General features: G+C 43.9%; 1 protein-coding gene across 3 annotated transcripts in view; it reads left to right on the top strand.

The window, feature by feature from the left end:
• Positions 1-22,539, top strand: part of TMEM39B (transmembrane protein 39B) — a 90,781-nt gene extending 68,242 nt beyond the window's left edge. For all 3 annotated transcript variants that reach the window (XM_069622492.1, XM_069622494.1, XM_069622493.1), the window contains one exon: positions 22,077-22,539. In XM_069622492.1, coding sequence (XP_069478593.1) covers positions 22,077-22,313 — 237 coding nt within the window. In that variant the 3' untranslated portion in view covers positions 22,314-22,539. The remainder of the gene's footprint in view (positions 1-22,076) is intronic.
• The last annotated feature ends 386 nt before the right edge of the window (positions 22,540-22,925 follow it).

Raw genomic sequence — 22,925 nt, 5'->3', positions numbered from 1 at the left:
CCAGAGACGCCTGCAGGCCCTTTGCAACACTGAAGTGGCAACTGCTGTTCTGAACCCATTTTCTGTGTGGCAGAGGAGCTCTGGAGAGGACGAATCCTTCCCTTTGGCTGGTGGGACCAACCAGCCCCGAGGCGACTACAATCTGAGCCATCTCCCGAGGTGCTGTGCCTTTCCAGAGTTGCAGACCGTGACCAGGAGACCTCAGACCCAATTGAAATGCATCGTCTTAGAAATGCCAAATCCGTCCAAATATTTGCTAAGCTCCAGGTGAACCTCCAGAAACATAATCTGACTCAACCAAGTCCCCTCTCCAGAGGGCAGGACTCCAGGAATCGCAGAAGAGTGACTGGGCGAATCGTGGCCTTTGTTGGAGCTGAAGAAAAGTGCCCAAAACCGCAAACTGACCAGAGAAGCTGAAGAAATGCATGTCAGAGGTCCTCTCTCGAAACTTCTACTGAGACTTCCCCTTCAGATTCCACCCACTCTTCACGAGACCGAGGAATCCGGAAATTGGGAACACTGCTGCTGTCCAGACAAGAATCCAGCCACAAACATTTCTACTTTGGGCTGAAAAGGTATTGCTTATCTTGAACCAAGAAGTCTCCCCAGAGCGTTGGGAGTGCACAAAGAGGTGTCCAGGGTGTCCACTCTTACCTCTGAGCCAAGCTGCTAGATTTTGTCCCTTTTGCGAGTACTTTACCAGGTCTCCCATGTTGTGTTAATTCTTCTAGCAGACTGAAAGTATCCACAGGAACCTTTGCTGTTCTGCTGCTTTGTAAGACTTTGAACCCTCTCCGGACGGACTTTTACAGGATCTGTGATCACTCCACTGCCGAAAATCTCCTCTTTGCCGACTACATTCACGGCGATGCAGTGATCACATAGTGGAAGTACGTGTGCACCATAAATACAATAATAACACTATGAGTTTGTGAAATTAAATAATACAGTAAATGAAAAGAAGGGTACATCGCCTCTTCTGTTCGTTTGAGCAGGAGCGAGGGCAAGTTGTGTTTCTGAATCCTGCAGCATTTGGAAGGTGACGCCAGAAATGAACGTAGGCCGCGCTGAAGGGAAAGGCAGTTTAATTTTTTGTTTGGTGCGCCCACGCACGTTAAAACCCAAAATCGATAGCAAGCGAAAATTAAACATGGGAGTAAGAACACTTGGATGGAGAGGGAAATAAAATAATAAAGTTTCAAGAATAAAATGTGTTGGCTGCAAAATAAAGGAGTAAACTAAACCGTTACTCTACCAGATGAAAGATTACAGAGTGTGGTTGTGAGGGGAAATAAACAAATTGTAAGACTGTATAAATAAAAAAGAAAACTTTCTCTTTTCCATGCTAATTGATTAAAAACCGTGCACATTAATAAGAAATATGTGATATGGTTTTTAAAAATGTTGTAACAATAAATACATGAAGGAGAGGAGTGGCTGTGAAAATCGCCCTACCGTTTTGGCCTAAAATACAATGCAGTCTGCTCAGCAATATAAATAGAAAGAGGTGGCAGATTTAGTCGGTAAACTAGTAAGCCCTTCAGAGAAAGCAGAACACAGGCTACGAAAATCAACCCGATCCTTTTAACAAGTAATAAAATGTCAGCAGAGCAGTAAATAATTTAGCAACAGTTGCAAATGGAGTAGCTAAAATGTGATTTTTTTTTAAAAATAGTAATAAGAGCACAGGCAGTGAAAAAAGCCCAACCGTTTTGGCCTGAAAGACGATGCCAGCAGGAGTCGCAGTCAAAATGGAGTCTGTGAAATGGTATACCCAGTTATTGCAGTAAACTTATCGGTTGCAGTAATGAGGGTGACATTTAGTAAGATTCCCTTTTACATAGAGTGAGGGATCGGACTTTAGAAGCGTTAGTTTGCCCCGAAAGTGCCTGTAGAATCTTCAGCTCTGCTACTGACTATCCAACTGTGTTCCTTCCCAAAAGACTTTCTTATGGGGTTTTGCTAACTAAATCCAATTACCTTGTATCTTTGTGTGTGCACGAGTTTGCGGTATTACCGATAATACATTAGTACTGTCATTAGTGTCAAACTCTGTAACAATAGTAACCACAAGCAATTACCAACTAAGCAGTGGCCTTTTGAAAAGTGTTTAAATGTATTCCTATGTGATTGAATGACCTAGGTATTTTAAAACCTTCCTTGTGTACATATAATAAATATTTTAATAAAGGTTATTGGTTTAAGTTTTTTCTTTGAACTGCTTTACTGAGTTCAGTGTACTTACCTACAGCTCACATCTTCCTTTCATGTTAAGCCTGACTTCTCCGCCACTCTACCAAGGTTCCATGAGTAGTACAGACTGATACTAAAGTGTACTTTAGGAAAACTCCCCAAACACCCACCATAGAAGAATGACACGCCCAGGTCTTCTTCCCGTTCAGACGCCTCTTCTTCCCTATACTCTACTCCTTTCCGGCCTACTCTCCCATCCTCCTCAGTTTGTGCTCCTTTTCATGGTGCTTGTCTGTTCATTCGTTTTCATCCCGTTCAGAGTTGAAGAGCCAGGTTTTTAGACGTTTTCTAAATTTCTGATGGTCTTTCATGATTCGTATTTCTCTGGGGAGGGAGTTACCAAGATTTACGGCTAAACAAGAGAACACTGATCCACCCCGTTTTCTCCTCGTATATGGTTTTGGTTCAAGACTGATGTTGTTGCTGGGTCTGAGTGTTCTAGTCGGCTGGTAAATGGAGGTTTTCTTTGGTATGAATTCTGCTACCAGGCTGTGGACTGTGCTGTGTATCATGCACATTGTTTTGAAGGTGATTTGTTTATTGACTTTGAGCCAATGTAGCCTCCTTAGTGCTGGAGTGATGTGGTCCCTTCGTGAGAGTTTGAGAAGAAGTCTGGCTTCTGCGTTCTGTATACGTTGCAGTTTTTTCAGGAGGTAGTCGGGCATTCCAAGGTATAAGCTGTTTGCGTAGTCTATCCTGGACATGATGGCCAGTGTTTTGTGCGTGAAGGAGAGGAATGATCAAATCTTTTTGATCGTGTGTAGAACAAAGAAGCCTTTTTTGATTATCACGCTCACTTGCAATTCCAGGGTTAGCTCGTTGTCCATTAGAACCCCCAGGTTTGTTACTACTCTGAATAGCGTGGGTGCTGTTTCCATTTCTGTGGGCCATGGGATGTACTGGTTGCTTCCTTGGATGTTTGATGTAATCATGATTTCCATCTTGTCTGGGTTGATTTTTGAGGTTGTTGGTGTTCATCCATTGGTAGCTTTCTTTGAAACTGTCTATCATCTGCGCAGTTGTAGCAAGTGAAGCCGTGTCTTTTAATGCGGTTGATTTAGTGGCGTTATATAGATGTTAAAGAGGAGTGGGGATAGCGAGGATCCTTGTGGTACTCCGCAAGTGGTGTCTCGCCGCATGAATTTGAAAGGTTTCATCCATACTGTTCCTGTTCTTTCAAACAGGAAAGATTTGATCCAGAGCAGCGCTCTGGGTGGTCCCATTTTCTTACAGTCTATTATAATTGGTTATTTATAGCGCACTTAATACCCAGAGGTTTCTAAGCGTGGACCCGGGGATCAAACCTGTATTGCTTCACGCTGTCTTGCTTCCAAGGCAAGCAAGTTGCCCCTGAGAGATCTATCCTACACTTGATTTAGGATGTTATGGCTGACTGTTGAATTCTGCAGAGAGGTCATGGAGTATCGGCTGAGTCTGCAGTGGTCTTTAGGTCGTCCCATATAGACGGAGACGTGCCGTCTTTCCCTCTCATGGTTTTGAAGCCAACTTGTGCTTGGTCCGAAGTGTGTCTAAGTGTGCTGGGCTGTTTGGCTGTACTCGCTGCTCTCCGACAAGTAGTCGGCAAGGAGAAGATTGCGTTTAGTCGCACCACGTTTGGACTGTGTGGACCTGAGGTATTACTTCCACTTTTGAACCGGACTTGTTTTCAGGTACTTGTTGCCAATAGCGAACTTACTGGTGAAAGAAGATACTGTGGCGTGCACTTCGTGCACAACAGTGACTGTCTCCGCATTGACTTTTAGTTCCTGATTTCCCCTTCTTTCTGTTACAGCCTCTGTCTGATCCCGCCGAAGGCCCCGCCCACGCCCCGTACGATTGGCGCACACCCGCTTCAAAACACACTGGCACGCGCACCGCGCGCGCACCGAAGTGTGTTTAAGTGTGCTGGGCTGTTCGGCGGGTCGGCAGGGCATCAGGTAAAAACCCTAGAAGGAAGTAAACTCTTGAAGGAAGTACCTTCAAACTGCTCTTGAGGTCCTCTTGAGTACTAAACTCAGTGAATCTTCTATTCCAGACTGAACTTTCTGTTCTTGCTTGAATCAACTGTACGTTCTGCTGTATAACCAACCTTGTGCTTGTATTTCAATCTGATATTATTATATTTATAATACCATATTATTCTTTCAAGTCTACTACTCATAAGCTCATAGTAGCTAATTTGAGGTGGTTAATCCAATAAATACCACTGCAGGCATCTGCTAGGTCTTAAATAGCAAAATGGTGGTCAGTCTACGTAGCAGCAAGAGCCTAGCTGAAGGGAATTCTCATATAGGGATGAATGCCACAAATCCGGTACTATTACATGACTCTGACTTAGAATCCAATACAATTGCTCCTCACTCACCGGCATTAGATGCTGGTTTAAATGACAATAACAACATTCCATATAGCCTGCAATCAATGGCAATAGAACCTAATGATGACACAAATAAACATCTTCCCTTTTGCACACCTAATGTAATAACTGCTGATGAAGATTCTACTAAAATTTCCACTAAGGTAAAAGCTTCGGCTGTAGTAACTCAAAAAAACAAAGAAATAGAGTCCCTTGGGATTGTGGCACTTGCAAATCAAGATGATAAAACCTGTGTGGTACCGAAAATAATTTCTGATGTTTCCTTCCTGGCTCCTGCACTGATTGGCGAATGGGAGAAACGCTGCAGAATTTCACTCACCCCGAATTCTCCGGTAGTATTCTTACCATCGGAAGTTGAACGGATCTGCTTGCATAACATTCAGGAGGGTCACTCTATACACTCCTTTGCTGGTACTGAACCCTACCATCATGAACGAAAGCAGAGACCCTCCTGTAGTTCTCCCATATTCTGCAAAATATCTAATGGCCAAGGGTCTCTCCCTGCACCGACACAAATGGTGAATGAAACATTCGATGAAGAAATGTGTTACGAGGTAGGGGCGTGTCCCATTCCAGACAAAAACACAAAACCTAAATCCCAAGGCCTGAACAATGAAGATGATCTAAGCAACTTTCCTGTGATTTCTTCCCTTTTAAATTTATTAGATAAAGGTCATGATCTAACGCACATGCACATCAATTCATTAAAAGAAGTGGTGTTGGACTTAACCAACAAAGTATCTAAAATTGAGGGTATGTTGTTTTCCCCAATCTGTTGCTCATTCAGAAAAACAAGCACTTGTTGACGCATGCTTACTGAAAGCTCTGTCAGCTAATGTTCAGACGTGTAGAAATCAATCCACCCAAACTACTGCATCTCCCCACATTGTGATATCAGAGCAACGTACTTATGCGAGAGCTGTCGTGGATGGCCCCAAGGAGGAAAACACTCCTATGGAATGTCCTGTGTCATCTATTATATTGGATGAAGTCAAGCAAAACTCATGTAGATTGGAAGAGTTATCTCGTTTACTTACAAGACAGCACTTGGATTTAAAATCTGGGGGGGGGGGGGGAGACTTGAGGAGTTCGTCGATGCAATTAGTTCAATGCCTCTGCCACAAGAGACTGCACTCAATAGCCCTTCACCTTTAGTGAATGTCATTAACGAAGCAGAAGCAGAACAAATTAGAAGCGATTTTATTATCGCTGAGAATCTGGACAAATTAAGAGAAGGAGGTGCTGCGAGCAGTGATCGTGAGGACAACGAATCTGAGGGAAATCAGATTTTTATGTCACGTAAAATGAAGCGTGCTCACGTTAGGGCAATCAAAAGAGAAAATAAACAGAAAAAAAAGTTAACTAATGATCAAATATCTGTGGTCATAAAAAAATGAAACAGGATAACAGTAAAAACACCAATAAAAATAAGAAAAGAATGAAAATTGCTGATGATGAGGTTGAGACGCAACCATCCAACTCTCTTTCAGGTTCTGCAAATGAATCAAAGATTGACCTAACACACCTGAATGAAGAATCAAAGGTGGTCTTAAATGTGGTTCCATCAGTTGGCTCCCCCCCACAAACAAAAAAAAAGGGAGCCCTCATGAGGAAACCGACGGATAATATGGAGAAGGGTGACTCTGGACAGTTGTCTCAAGGACGCCTATCGACATTTTATCCTCTTATTGAAAAAAAAACCACGGTGTTAGGACAGATAAAGGATCTAAATCCTGATATTAACCCAGACGCAGTTCCTAAACAAAAAAAGGCATGTGCCGTAAAGATAAAAACCAACTCCTCTAGGAATATGAACAACATTCAATCCATTGAGGACTTTGAAAGTCACATTCCACATCCAGAAAATCTGGTAGCTTCAATTGATTGTGAGGGGGATTCCACTACTGAGGCAAGGGAAGCCATAGAAGTCAGAGTATCTGTTGAGAGTACATCTCCTTCCCGAGGTAGTCATGAAAAAGAGGAAACTAAATATGTTTTCAACAGAGATATAAGGTATTTTCTGGGTTGGTCCAGTGATCAGGCAATCAATGGCAAACAAAGGCTAAACAGATCCTTTTTGTTTAACATTTTTAAGGATAGTCCTCAATTGAGAACCCTCCACATGGATGACATTGAGTGGCTGAGACTGGCAAACCATAATAATCTGAGAATGATCTGTGCTCCACACTCAGCAATGATACTCAGGCTATTGTGGGATCATAGAGATGACTTTAACGCCCGTGGGTTGACACTACACCTGTTTAGGACTATTGAAGAGGCTGAGGAATTCCTAAACGAAGTCTTAAAACCTGAGGCAGTAATGGGGGCCACTCACGCCACCTTATCAGCCGGTTCTGCACAAACTGTTGAATTATTTTCTAAAATATCAGAACTGGTGGGTGCCACTTCTAACATTCCTTGGCTTGCTCCTCTGATGACATCTATCCTTGAATTCTCTAATAAGCAAAGCAAACCATAGTCAAAAAACATTTCAGCATTAAATGCTCAGTGTCTTAAAATATTGTCTTGGAATTGTTGCGGGAAAAGGAACTTAGAAAATTGGGCCTCCAACTTTGTATATATGGGATCTCCCATGATAACACTTTTACAGGAAACTATGTGTGTTAATGAATTGAATATGGAGGGATTTTCCAATTACTGTTTACCGGCTATAAGAGGTGCAACAGGTCGGCCGTATGGGGGTATTGCTATACTTATAAATAATGCCATAAACCACAATTCGAAGGTTATTTTTGCTAAACATGGAATGTTGGCAATTGAGTGCATCCTCATTGGTGTATCGACCTGTGCATTTTTAATTGTATGCCTGTACTACAATCCGACAAATGTCTCGATAGAGGCCGCATTTGATAATATGGAAGAATTACTTGAGGAGGCAATGATCAGAAATTCGAATTACATGATTGTCATTGGGGGTGATTTTAATGCGGTTTGTGTACCCTCAATATCTAAGTCGGTTGATAGGTGCAAGTCCTTATCAAGTACCTCAGTGACTCTGGGAAAGGGTTGGGTCTCCTATTTCAAACAATGGAACATTCAATTGTTGGAATATGAGACTGGTGATCATAAGGGGACTTGGAAGAGGGGGTCTCAATCCTCCTACATTGACTATTTTTTTTGTCTCCTCCAATTGTATGCCCTTGGTAAACAATGTCTCAATCCACACACAGACCCAGAGCGATCACTACCCGATAAGTACAAGTGTAAAATGCGATTTGGCATCCTTGAATAAAGATGTTGCTCTGGGATTGGTGACCCTTCATAGAGTACAGACTTCTGTGGGATGGCATCCGAAAATGTGTAGAGAGCTATCGTTTCTGGTCCAAAGAGATGTAATTCGTGTGTCTAGTACCGCAGATCTCTTCATTAATGCACGCAGAAGAGAAGAATGGAATTCGATTATAATTAAAGATCATATTGAACATCTTGCCCAAAAAGCGACAGCCCTAAACTTATCCGTTGAAAGTGGCTACAATTCTGTAATAGCAATGGCTAAGAGGGAAAAAAATCGCTGTCTGCGTGCTTTGAAGAAGAGTCACGAGCAACACATATACTATTATGTTGCCAAAAACAAGATCATGAACCACTACAGGCACAAACTAAAATCCATAAAATTTCAAATGAAGCTTGTCGCGAATCAACAAATGATGAAATATCTCATCACACATGACACCAGGTACATCTGGGCAGTATTAAATAACAAAAAGGGGGTGTCGTTGCATGATATGGCCTCACCAATTGCCTCGTCCACTTGGATTGAATATTTTGAATGTAAATATAGTCTGCCTCTGAAATTCTCAACATATAACTCAGGAATTCTTGAATTCGATTGTAAGGAACACTTATTCTTTTCCCTGAATGAAATTGTTGATGCAATCAACCATCTTAACTATTCTAAGGCGGCTGGGCCGGATGGTCTGCCTGCCTGTATTTTAAAAGATGACCCATACTTTTGGGGCGCCATTCTTTATACAAAGTTTGCTTATATTCTTTCGACTAATTCTATCCCCAAGTCATGGCTTAATGCCATAATCATTCCCTTGTACAAAAAGGGGAATCCCAAATTGCCTATGAATTTCAGGCCAATTGCACTGATGGACGCATCAGAAAAGGTTTTTCTATAATTTTACTACAGCGTTTACAAAATTTTATAGAAACAAAGAGCATATTCTCAAAGTTTCAAACGGGGTTTCGAAAGTATATGGGGACTTCGTTAAATGCTCTCATTATATCACACATTTATGCACAAACCAAAATTCCAGAGTACGGGGCTGTCTATATGGCAGCTTTGGACATGAGTAGTGCTTTTGACTCAGTAATAAGAGAAATATTATGGACCAAACTCATACAACTTGGTTTCCCAAAATGAATGGTTCAACTAGTTGCAATGTTGCATAATCACACAACGTATCAAATAAGGATAAATGGAGATGGTGTTCTTACAGTACCTATTATGACCATGATAGGAGTCAAACAAGGCTGTAACATGGCCGCTACATTATTTAATTTATACATCTGTGACATGGATATGATGTGGAATGGAAGTGGCATGTTTCCCGTGAAACTAGGGGATTTGAAAATATCGTGGTTATGTTTTGCAGACGATATTTTATTGTTTGATCGAACTCCAAGTGGATTACAACAAAAACTGGACAGATTCTCTAATTATGCTGCATCTCATAACTTAACACCAAACTCTCTGAAATCACAAATTGTTGTTTTTCGCAATTCAAGAAAAATCAAATCATATAACTGGCAACTAAATGGTAACATCATTGTATGTGAAAACGCAATTCGTTATCTTGGGTATCCCTTAAAAGTCCAGTATTCTCTTAAATTTTGGCAATCATATTTAAAGACGAAGGTGCGTCCGTTAATATCCATGATGAAGGTTTTGTTAAGAACTATCTGTGAGTTTTCGCTGCTACCGTTGATCAATTTCTATATGTTGAAAGTTGAACCAATCCTTCTATATGGCTTGGATATGTGTCTTCTTGATGTGGGCGGCATATTAAATCAAATACAGGGAAATGTATGGAAAAGTGTGTTGGGGCTATCTAAATCAATCCCTAACTCTATTATCAGACATGAACTTGGTATATCCTCTCTAACTGCCAGATGGTCTTGGAGAAAACTATCACGATATGCAGATATTATGGCGCCTCACAAAAACTCCCTATACATGGATCTAAATGGGTTATTTGCTTTGCCAAAACTAAAATCTATGAGCATATTTGCTAATGAAATGAACTTTATCTTAGACGACTGTGACTGCACGATTCAAGATCTAGTTATGCAGCTTCCTAAAGTCAAAAGGAATCTCTACGATCGTGACTGGTCAGCAACCTTGGATTGTAATAATTCATACAAATCGTATTTGGAATATGCTAGATGGCCACGAAAAAGAGAGTTAAGATCACCTTATCTGGAGTTATGCCCATCAAGTAAGACACGTCGAGCTTATTTAAGGTTCAAATTGAATCAATACCACACACTTGAGAGAATTCATCATTGGCGAAAATGTATTGGTGTATTCACTAATCAGCTTTGTCGCCTTTGCGATAGTGGGTTTACTGAAACCTTATAACATCTAGTAGTTGACTGCACCTTCTTTGAACACGATAGAAAGAACTATCTGGGGATATTTGCCCCAAAGGATACAGATACTTTGAAATCTTCGTTTTGGGATAGCTGTATGTATGGTGGGAGCATGGCACTTATCATTTCATTAGTGCGTCTGCTGAGTAAAATCAAAACTGTATTGGAAAGCATAAATGACAACCTAAACAACTCTAGTTGAACATCTTTCTTAAAAAATGATGTATAAACAAATTTTCAGGTACGATTTTTGGGTAGATCAAATTATGATGCTGGTAATGAAAAGCTTGATCAAAGAAATGGGTGATGAATTCAATCTATAACCTATGTTTTGTTGATTGTAATGTAACGGAAAGTTTGTTTAAAGAAATGGTTGAGGAACCTAATTTTTTTAACTCTCTGGTTGATTGAAATTTTAATGATCATGTTTACAATTTATAAGGTTCATGTTTTACATAAATTTTGTTTGTAAAAGTCTTCTTTTGTAAAACTACATATTTTTTGTTTGTAAAAGTTTTCTTTTGTAAAACTATATATAAAAATTCTTTTAAATAAAAAAAAAAATGGTGTTTTTCTATGTGTTCGTATACATGGGTCTATAATTTTGTTGGGTAGGGAATGTTTGAGATCGGTCTGTAGTTTGAGCGGTCTTCCTTGTCGCCTGTTATGTGCTTGAGGAGAGGCTTAATGTATGCAGATTTGAACGCTCTCAATACTTTGCCTGTTGAGCGATAGAGTGAAGAGGTTTAGGTAGCATTCCGATGGTGTGCCCTGTGTAAGGATTGCCTTATAGATGTCTGGTGGGTAGTGCTCCATTGGCGAGCCTGCCTTGTTTTTTTTTTTTTTGTACCACGCAGAGAGGTTTTTCTCTTGACATTTTGGCGAAGTTGATCAGTTTGTTCTGTGTTACTGCAATGGTTTAGGGGGTGGTTCACGGTCTGGTCTTCTTTGAATGGTATGTTGGCCATTTTACTCTTTAAATGATCTGTGAGATTGCATAATTTTTGTGAAGGCACCAGTGTGTTATTGCATCTGGGTGGATTACTCATCTTGTTCAAGACATGAAATAAGCAGCGTCGCGTAGCAATTTGCTATATAATTCTGTAGGTTTGCTAATTAAATTGCCACTTGTGTAGCATTCTATTTAAATCTCTGATCAATGAAATAGCAGCACACCCTGCATTCCCCTCTTGCCCTCGGGCCTCTCTGCCGTCTTTCTATCTGTTTATAAGTTCAGAGGGGCTATTGGGGAGAGAGAGAGAGAGAGAGAGTGCACCAGTAATCATCTCCTCTGGTGCCAAGGGGCTGTGGTGGAGTCTTAGACAAGACAAGTTATTTCTTTTTTTAAATGATTGCAAACCAGAAGTGATCAGCATGATCCTTTTATTAAGCCAACTATAACCTGTTTGGTAAAGATCAGTTTGTGTTGGCTTTTTATTCATAATATATTATTTTAAGAGACCTGCCATGTGATTCCTAAACATTCAAGTTCTTGTATAATGCATCATTACAGTATTGCCTCTGTAAAACACTGCATTGTCTGTTCAGTAAAGTCTAGGTTAGTGTATCTATATCTCATTGTGGCAAATAGGTTCCATTTTGTGGGGGAGGTGCATCTTATTGACAAGTGAACACTATTGAAAATTTACATGATCACATGGCCAAATGTTTTTGATGGCAATCCTAGCTCTGCGAGACGGTACCCCAGGACATTGAGTGCCACATCAGGACACTCTCCGTACTGCACATTCACCTCTGCACCTCTTGGGTCACCTCCAGGTCCTGGGAAGTCTTTTCTAATCGCAGACGTATGTGTAATTTCTTTTTTAAGGAAGCATGAATGTTCCCTGTCGTCAGGCTGGGAATCCTCGGTAAAGATCTCGTTCCTCGGCGGAGGTGAGGGAGGTGAAGGATGGCAGGGTGGGGGCAGATCGACTCGCCTCCGCTTGTGTGGAGGGCTTCCTGATGGTCCAGGCGCCGCTGAATCGTCTGCCGGAGGTTGGGGCATCCTTGTCCTTATTTCTGAACACAGGGCGTGCAGGGCTAGTAAGATGTCCTCTGACCTGTCTGTCGGTGCTGACAACGGTTGCGACGGAAGCGTTGGCAGCGGTGTGGTATCCTCCGGTTCCTCGCCATCCTGTCGCTATCGTTGGTTCCCTCGTCGCTTTCCACGTCCTCTTCGTCTGGGTCCTTCCCGTAGGACCTGACCTCGACAAACTTGTTGTCAAGAACTGCCTTAAGGCCAGACAGCTTGTCCTCGGAGGAGATCTCAGAGTCCGGTATGACCACCGTGCCCCCACCCCTTCTTCTCAGCCCGGTGCTTCACGGGGGTCTTTTCGATGGGCTGGAAAGATGATTCCCTCTGGGCGGGCAGGGAAACTCTTGCCTTGGAGGTCGTGTCCACTGGGGCCGCATCCGCGGTCTCCGCCAGGGACGATGCCACTCCCTCAATCGATCGAAGCCTTAGCCTGGTGAACCTGGGCCTTCACGACCTTAGGTGCGTCGGAGGCCTTCACCGTGGGGGGAGGGTCAATGCCTCGCTCCCCCTTGGCTTTCTCTGTGGGATTCGACCGGGCCTTCTCCCGAAGCTTACCCGGACTGTCCGATTTCCTTTTCGTCAAGCTGCAGCGTTGGCTCATGGTTGACGCCGTCGGGGATGCTGCACTCGGCCTGGCAGCCGTGGAGCCCGTGCCAATGGCACTCCCAGTGTTCGCGGACTCGCAGTGCTTCTGAACAGGGGCGTCGAGTCTCCTTTGTCTTCGCCCATGACCACGGGGGGGTAGTCCTCGAGTGTCTTCTGGAATCCTCAGAGAAGAGATGAGTTCAACGAAAATTCGCCATTAACGGACGATGAATCTGTGGAGCTTGAGGCTCAATTGTCTGAAAATTCTCTGAAAAAAAACGCAATACGCAGTTAAAGCTCGAGAGCTATAGCACGAGGACTCCCAAAACTTGAACGTGCGGTAAAAATCTGAAGATGGCTGCCTGAGGAGGGGCTTAGGTAGAGGGCAGTCATTGGCTGGGGGCAGTATGACCCAGAGACCAGTGATTGGTTAATAGGAGAAAGACAGTTCAGAAACGAAACTGAAACTTCTTTTCTTCTTTACCAAGGATTCCCAGCCTGACGACGGGGGGGAATATTCATGAGCATGTGAATCCATGCCAGAGCCATGCTGGAGAACAACAGTTACAGGTAAGTAAGTTATTCCTTAGACTTCAAACGGTCATGGAATCTACTGAAACACGAGACTCTTATCAAGAGGAACCAGGACATGGTAGGATCACTGATTGGTAATGATGCTGTCAAATTCTGATCACTGATTTGGGGTGTTGGCATGCTACGAAGAAAGAAAAAAAAAAAATCCGAGGATTGTCAGATTAAGGCGCAGACATGGGAACCATACATACGGGGAAAGTATTAATTACCCGAAAATGAAGTTGCACGTGACCTAGAGGGAAGAGGGTTGCAAACTGTTAAAGTATTCCCCTGGGAGTTTGAAGATGCCCTATGGGCAATTGGTAAAGCAAAACCTTATAGAGCTCCAGGCCCACACAACATCCACCCCGATGATTATTAAAAACAATTTGAATATTTGGGGCCCTCCACTCCGGGACTTATTGACACACATCTGCCTTGCCCATAAGGTCCCAGAGTCATGGAGATGAGCCCTGGTTATCCCCATCTTTAAGAAGAGGGATAAGCTAAACCCAAGAAACTTTAGGCCAATTGCACTTGTGGATTTGTTTAGTAAAATCTTTGGAACCTTGTTGTTAAAAGAATTTAAAACTAAGATCACCAAAAGTAAAAAAATTACTACCTGAATTGCAAATTTGGTATCGCGCTGGGATGGGTACTCCCCTAAATGACTTTCTTATGGCCCATATGCGGGCAGCGGTAAAAAAATAAAATAAAAGCTATAGGCAGAGTCTACATGGCATCTATCGATATGTCTGACGCATTTGATACAGTCAGTAGAGAACGGCTTTGGAACAAGCTTATGGCGGTAGGAGTTCCTGCCAATCTGGTGCAGCTGTTGGCTCTGCTGCACACGTATACAACGGTGAGAGTGAGTTTGGATAGTGAGGGGTCCACGACTGCTCCCATCACAACATTTGTTGGGTTGAGGCAGGGATGCGTGGTGGCCCCCCACCCTGTACAATCTCTACACCGCTGAGATGGCAAAAATATGGCAGGGGGGGGTCTCGCAAATCCAGTCAGGTTGGACTTGTGATTGGATAGCGCTTGCGGACGATATAGTCCTTTTTGATTTTACCCCAATTAGACTTCAATGGAAACTCACTTTGTTCCACACATACTTAGTAGAAAACAACTTAAAAGTGAATGGGCAACAAATCAAGAGTTCTCATTTTCTCTACAAAGAGAAGCTGGAAAACTCTGACCTGGTGCGTGGGGGAAGACTCTCTGACCTATTTGGGCTATGAGGTCTTAAATACCACATCAAAACAATGTGGGATACAGCATATCGATGGAAAATATAGACTGTTATTAGCAAAAATGAAAAGGTTCTATGCACAGTTGTGCTTCTTCTCCCTGAAACCTTTGATTCATTTCTACTTGATGCAAGTGGAACCCACCATACTTTACAGATTAGATATCAATCTAAACGACTTGGGGGACAAATTGAATTCGATTCGCACTGGGGCTAGCAAACTCTGTACCAAACTCGGTGATGAGACACAAGTTTGGGCTTTCTTTGGCCACCAGAGCTAAATGGAGCAAGATGACTCAATATGCTAAGCTAATAAATCCGCCCCTCCATTCATTGTATGAAAAGTGGGGCGAAGACCAAAGGCGTACCTCAGGTTTAACAATTACTAGACTAAAGGATCAAATTAAGGACCTACTCGTTGGGGTAGGCTCTTTTGGAGAAGAGTTTGCCATCGAACCCTCAATGGTGGGGAAAAAAAATGATTCCAATAAGATGGGGCGAAAACAATTGATGAGTTGGCTAAATATACCCTCTATAAGGAATATGCCAGGCTCAATTATAAAAGGGAGCAGGTGTCCAAATACATACTCTTCTTTTCATGTCCAAAAAAATCCAGATTTTATAGGTCCGCTTTCGATTAAACCAGCTACCGACATTGGAAAAAGTGAGCAGGTGGAAGAACGTGGAGAGGGATATGAGTTGGAATGGTAAAAAGGAGAGCAACTGCGAAACATCTGGTGATGGTTTGTCTGGCCCTGAAGGAAGACGGGAAACATCTAGTCATCGCTACAGATAATGAAGCCTTGTGGAGTAGTTTGATGGGTGGCCAATCGCAGGTTTTTAATTTAGCACCATGTGGTTTTCTTTCTATAATATTGAAAAAGTTAGAATTGCTAACTCCTGGTGAAGATGGATTGCAATCAAAATAGACCAAATTGGACTGTTTTCCAGTATGTGATTAATTTGATGAATTTTATTATTTCTTCCTGTTTTATATTTTCCTGTTTTCTTTTTGTTCTTTTATATTAGTCATTCGTATTTTATATTTGTGAAAGCTTCTTACTTGCATTTGTTTGTAGGAATCAAAACACTTTTTTTTTTAAAAAGTGTCAGTGTTTCTTTGGCCTTATGGTTATACTCTTACGTTCTTTGTACCACCTACAGCCCTGTGCTCTCCTAAAATGAGCCTGGCTGTTCAGCCATTGCTACCAACATACTTGTGTGGTTCAGGCCTATACCAAGTGTTGGAGCCCTATATCTCAAGTGTGTGTCTTCTCTAGTCCTATCCCAAGTTGAACTTTTGTAAAACTCTCTAACAGCACGAAAGTCAGATGTCCGCATGCACCCCAGGTTCCTACAATGTGGCGTGCATGTTTATTGAAAAAGACTATCCTAGGCTTGGCACACTTGGGCCAGACTATAGAACCTGGCAATAGACGGGTTAACCATTAGCCTTTGGTGTGGTCATTGAACTAAGGTAGTGCCCAAATTATAACCTGTACAAGATTTGCAGCAACACCTCCCAGTGGACTGCAGCTTTGAAAGAGCAATGCAGACTTTCACACAAGCCTGAGATTTGCATGTGCACACCCAGCCTTTCACATGCAGCATAGCTTTTTACTCCCACAAACTATAGCCTATCGCATGTATGCACAGCAAAGATGCACATCTGCACACACAGCCTTGGCATTCTTTCATAGGAATGCACACAATAGCCTTTTGCATAAGCACATGAAAGCCCAACATTTCTAAGACCATTGCAGTCTGAGTGGAATATACAGCTCGGTAAAAGGGGGGGGCAACAAAGAGAGGGCAATTAGCAGACAATTGATTTAGGAGGTGTTGGGTAAGAGTTTAACCTTGGTGCTAAATCTACCTAACTTGTGATAACCCCAGAAGTTTTTGCTCTACTGGTGGATTATTTTCCAGCAGGTGTTTGTTTTTCTACAGCATGTCTGTGAGGTAGAGTCCTGCAGCATAGAATTCCAGTGGTAATCTTATCGGGTTTGCCCCAAACGACTCAAAAAAGAAAGGACAATTAGTGTGCATCGACCTGTTTGAAAAGACTGAATAACAAATACCGAACAAGGTTGCAGGGGTGTCCCCTGCTTACTTAGTTTGGTAATGGGGTCTTCGGGAGTAGCCGGGGTGTCACCCGCATAAATAAAATGCGTGGCAGGGGTTAAAAAAAAGCAAAAGATCAAATTACAAAGTGCAAACAAATGGGGTTCACAATTTTGTAATTCGATCTTTTGGGCCTCAATCTTATAACGTACATCCATCTTATCAGACCTAATCATTAAATTAGGACTTTCTTATACAAGGTGCTGTTTTGTTTGGAAATTGATGCTTACTTACTCAATTGCCAATGTTCTATCCTATGTGCTAATGAGGTGGTGTGCGTACACTGGGTAGGATTGGGTGCATGACCAGTCTCTCTCAAGGTGGAACTATTGGTCAGATGTTTCTAGGTGGCACTGTGGAAGCTAACGTAATCCATGTGGGTGCCAGCATAGTCTCTGGTGGTGCGAGGGGCGTCCTTCATTCGTTGGAGCAGTACATGTTGCATTACTATGAGCTAAAGTGGCAAAGGTTGACTTCTCTGTGTTGTGAGGTTGGGGCATTTCCTGCCAACCATCTTGTTTAGGCCAAGGTGGTAATGTATTTAAATTGTGTCAACCGCTCAGTTGGTTTACTGTTGCAGGGCATGGAATATGTCTAGTTTCATTTATTTTGTTTGCTTGGTTGGTGCTTATATAGCAAGTAAGTTCTGTATCAAATCTCCCACAGGGCAACAGGGAGAGAGCATGGGATTGCAGTACAAATAGATATAAGAGAATACAGTGGGGGAAGAGACGACCGAACCTACCATGCCTTGTGAGTATTCAGAATGTGCAAGTGCAGCAAGTAAGAGGGCAGTGGAGTAGGTGCTGGGGTGTCCGTGCTCCAGGGTGAGCCACAGAAGAAGTGCAAGGTATGGTAAGTGCTATGCAGCCAGTAGCCGCGTTGGGTGGGAAAGTGCGAGTCTCCAGTGCAGAGGGTGTGCTGAGGCAAGTGCTGAAGGTAGACAGAACTGGGGTGATTGGGTGTGAGTGGGCAGGGTCCCCGAGGATGCGTAAGGGTCCAAGACACCAATCACAGCAACTGTGAGATTAGCAGAGGGGGGAGAAAGGGAAGGAGAAGGAGAAAAAGAGGAAAGTCTTGATGTGTTTTCAGAACTTAAAAAGGTTGTGCTAAAGATGCAGAGGGAGGAGGAGGCTGTTCCATAGGAGGGATCCAGCTGAGGAAAGTGAACAACCTCCTGCTCTGTTTAGCAAAGTGCTTTACACACAAAGAGTTGGTGCCAGAGGAACGTAGAAGTCTAGAAGGAGAGTATTTTGTAAGAGTGTTCCAGATAGTGTGGTCCCCGGCCGCAGACAGCCTTGTGGATGCTGAAGAGGGATTTGATCTGTGCAGCAACTGGGAGCCAGTGAAGACTTTTTAGGGAAGGAGAGATGCAGTACCTGGGCCTGATGACAAGGACAAGTCTTGTTGCCCTATTCTGGCTTAGCGGGAGAGGTTGCAGAGTGGAAGAAGGGAGATTCAGGAGGAGGCTATTGCAATAGTCAAAGCAAAAACAAAGAGGTGATGGCTGGAAGGTTTAGAATGAATCTTAACCACTGGCATTGCTCTGGGCAACCCTCCAGACCATCGTTCTTCACCTGCCAAGCCATTACAGAAGGGGAAAGACCATATGCAAATCAGGCTTAGTGCCACCCCAAAAGGGGCAGTCCAGCCCGAACTGCTAGGCCATGTTTGGGGATGCTTGTGGTCTCGTGCAGAAGAGATGTGACCTAGCAGTTTGGGCTGGACTGCCCCTTTTGGGGTGGGGCCAAGCCTGATTTGCATATGGTCTTTCCCCTTCTGTAATGGCTTGGCAGGCGAAGAACGATGGTCTGGAGGGTTGCCCCGAGCAATGCCAGTGGTTAAGATTCAGTCTAAACCTTCCAGCCATCACCTCTTTGTTTTTGTCATTGCAATAGTCAAGACTAGAGAGAACCTGGGCTTGGGTAACATTGAGCTTCTGAGGCAAAGTGAAAAAAGGGCGAAAACCTTCTCAGGCTTTTGAGGAAGGTTCTACCTATGATACCGCCACAGCTGCAGCCCCCTCCACCCCTCCCCCCCCATCACCCGTGGGCGCAGCATTAGTTCTCTCCCGCTTGGATTACTGCAATACGCTGTATTCATCACAGCCTATTGGCATGAACCAGCGGATACAGAACCTGGCGGCCAGGCTGGCTACTAGCACTCAATAGGAGCTCACATCACCCCGGTGCTGCGCTCACTCCCCTGGCTACCGGTTAATCACTGTGTCTGTTTCAAGGCCTTGTGTATAGTTCATCGGCCTATCCACGGTCAAGGGGCCGAGTTTTTGCAGGCCGAATTCTCCCGTTATCATCCAGAGCGAGATCTACGGATCTCCTCGTAGTCCCAAGATATCATCGCACCAGGGTTGGCGGTTGGGCTTTCTCTGTGGCCGCGGCCAACCTCTGGAATGATCTCCCTCCGGCCATGAGGAAAATCCCCAATCATCTTGCTTTTAGAAGAGCTCTTAAGACCACTCTTTTGTAGTGCCCTTTTTTTTTTATTTCGTTCCTAGCGGTTCAGTCCTTCCTCTTCAGCGCCATGATGCCTTTGGGTGGTCGACCGTGTACTTTACAAGTTAACATAACTTCTTAGCAATGTCCTGAGAGGGAGGGAGGGAGGGAGGGAGGGAGGGAGGGAGGGAGGGAGGGAGGGAGGGAGGGAGGGAGGGAGGGAGGGAGGGAGGGAGGGAGGGAGGGAGGGAGGGAGGGAGGGAGGGAGGGAGGGAGGGAAGGAAGGAAGGAAGGAAGGAAGGAAGGAAGGAAGGAAGGAAGGAAGGAAGGAAGGAAGGAAGGAAGGAAGGAAGGAAGGAATCAAGGAAGGAATCAAGGAAGGAATCAAGGAAGGAATCAAGGAAGGAATCAAGGAAGGAATCAAGGAAGGAATCAATCAAGGAATCCCCCAATCCGAATGATCTTAGTTTTGCTGGCATCGAGACAGAGGTCGTTGGAAGTGCACCAGGTCTGGATGGCAGATAAGCAGTCATGGATGAAGGAAGGTGCGAGTGAGTCAGCAGGAAGTCTGAAAAAGAGCTCAGTGTTTGCTGCATAACTATGGACGTTGGGGGAGATGAGGAGTGCCAGCTGAGCTAGGTAGATGTTAAATAGCCAGGGGGAGAGGATAGATCCCTGGGGGACACCACAGGTGGCAAAGGAAGTAGGAGAGGAGAGGAGAAGGTGACTTGGGAAGAGTGGTCAGTTTTGAACGAGGCCTGCCGTTCCAGTTCTGAGATACCAAGGGTATTGTGGAGCCTTTGTATGAGGATGAAATGGTTGACTGTGTCAAAGGCAGAGGAGAGACCAAGTAGGTAAGATGAGGACAGCTGTGGGGTGGAGTCCAGGGGTGCAAGCAGTTCTTCACGGGTGTTCAGAAGAGCAGTTTTTGTGCCTCTGGATGTTCGGAATCCAGAGTGATGATCGTGAAGAGTACGATTTCAGAGATTGCATTCCCCTTCCTTAAGTCTACACACAATTGGCATTTTTTGGGGCAAGGACAGTGGGAAACTATAAGGTAGAAAGTATCTTTTTTTCCCCCCTCCCTTTTTGAATATTCTTTGCATCATTCCTGGAGTGTTTTTTTTTCCATACGGAGTTCCATCCAGTTCTCCCTGAGAGCACAGCTCTTATATCTATGTGGTCCTTGGGAGGGGGTGTGGTGGGGTGGGCTTCTTGTCCCCCCATTGCAGGGCCTTCTGCCAAGGTCTTCCATTCCCTTCTCAGCAGGTTCCCCCTAGTCTCTCTGGGTTAGTGATATTGCCTATTCAGTTGTTATGATTGGTGTCTGTATACATGATCACAGTGGCTGCATCGGTTTTTCTAGTAAGTTTGGCTCTCCGGAAGACCTTCTCTCCTGGGAGGTTATTATAGCTGGTTAGAAATCTATTAATTGGGCATCTGTACTTTGTTGCCCTTGTTTGATTGGGGATGACTATGTAGAGCAATAGTTTTCATAGTGAGGGGGAGGGAGAGAGCAGGGTCCAGGAGGCATGTCTAGGAGAGCTGCTTCTACCAAGTTACAAACCAGTGCAGGGGGTCCAAAGTCAATGCCACTAGACCCCTGGAAAGGAAAGAGTTGGCCAGCATCTTGCAGCCCATGCTTTTCAGCTTTGGGTGGCACACGGGAGAAGATCACTAAGCAGCAGGGGAATGTGAATGACTTGACAAATAACAAACAGCTCAAACTCCATGGGGAACAGAGGAATGGGAGAGACGGAGCTAAGTAGACGGGTTTGCGTAGATGGCTGGCTGGAATTTCCCTGCATTTCACATCCTCTGAAGATGCCAGTGAAGGTTGTGTTGGGAACCAGGACATGTTAGAGAGTCTTAACACATTAACAAGCTCCAAAAGACAAACATTACTTACCAGCTGTTGACTTTTCCTCGTGTGTGTCCATTTGTTGTCACATGTGGCCTTGGAGCTTTGGAAATGTACATATGTGTATACTTCGCATAATTTAATCCAACATATGTAAGCATCTTTTCGATTTACACACACACACACACACACACACACACACACACACACGAGAGTGTTGTGGTGGTCTATAAATGTAACAAAGGAATAGTCTACAGACATAGCTATATTGTGTTAATTTTCAATTTAATAAACAAGTTGTAATATTCAGGACCAACCACAAGGTGGTGAACTATGCATAGCATATGGCTCTTAAATATATGCAAGCTTCAAAAATACTATTGTAGTTGTGTAGTTGTGTAACGTTTGTCGTGTGTGATAGAAACCTTCCTACTTTTTAGAGCTGTTTCCTTTCCTTGCTGCTGCCATACAGGTTACATCTTGTTACATCTTGGTGTGCACTGTCTCTCTAGCATGCATGAGTTTCTTGACTGGTCCCTGCATTCCCTGTGGAGTCTGCTCAGTTGTTTTTTCGTCTTTATTTTTCCTTGCGCCTCCTCCCACTACATCTTTGCCCTGTGTCTTTTATCGAGCTGGGCTGTGTGACATGTAAGCGATGGTTTGTTCCATGTTGGTCTTACTGAGTGCACGTGACCAGTTCATATCTGTATTATCTGTATTACCGGATTGCCAACTTTGCAAGTGGGATGTTAATTGGCTGCTTGCTTTTGAGGCACTCTACCTCCCTTGCCCGATATGGCTGAGGCGCGGTGATGTCTTGTGTGGATGCTGCTTGTGCCGATGTATGCGTGGTGCGAAGTGGTCAGAGGTCTGGTTCCATCTCTTGTGCTTGAATGTCTCCCTCTTTTGAGCATGATGTGTTTGTCTTCTCTTTGCAGTTTTTCTTCAGTAAACCCTTACGGCTTTGGAACATCCTCATCCTCTTGGAAGGAGCGCTCATCTTCTACCAGCTCTACTCGCTTGTGTGTTCAGGGAAATGGCACCACACCATCTCCTTGGCCCTCATCCTCTTCAGCAACTACTACTCGTTCTTCAAGCTGCTGCGTGACCGTCTTGTGCTGGGGAAAGCCTACGCGTACACGGCCAACAGAGACTCTGAGCAGAAGCTCAACTAGAGGCCACGTGACTCAGAGCAGAAGCTCAACTAGAGGCCACGTGACTCAGAGCAGAAGCTCAACTAGAGGCCACGTGACTCAGAGCAGAAGCTCAACTAGAGGCCACGTGACTCCGAGCAGAAGCTCAACTAGAGGCCACGTGACTCCGAGCAATCTATTTTTGTTACAGCTGCTTTTTGTCTTTCATAACTGATGTAATTAAGAGAAAACATATTTTTGTACTCTTTTGCTGGTGTCGTCCTAATTTCTGCTCAGAAGGAGGAAATGGGCTAGTGTGTCATCAAGCAACTGTTGGCTTAAGGAAGAGGGTCGTGTGCAGCACGGGTACGGTCTAGAAGAAAAGGGTTCTGTTTTGTGATTACTGATGTCTTCTTAATTTCAACCTATTTACCCTTCACACCCCCTTATCCCCATTAGCTCACACTGACTCTTGTGCACAGCCTGGAGCCAGCTGCAAAGGAATTGGGAGGATTGGAGGCAGACGCATGGGCCTACCCGGAGGGTTGCGAGCAGGGCACAGGGGTAGTAGAGGAGCTGGAGTAGGTATGGCTCGTAAGTATTCTACAGATGCTTAGTTACAGGGTTCTGCTTGCAAATCTCAACGTTAGATAT

This window comes from Ambystoma mexicanum, chromosome 11 (assembly GCF_040938575.1).
Source record: "Ambystoma mexicanum isolate Mex_15411 chromosome 11, UKY_AmexF1_1, whole genome shotgun sequence".
Lineage (NCBI taxonomy): Eukaryota > Metazoa > Chordata > Amphibia > Caudata > Ambystomatidae > Ambystoma > Ambystoma mexicanum.
This window is presented reverse-complemented; position numbering and strand designations above follow the sequence as displayed.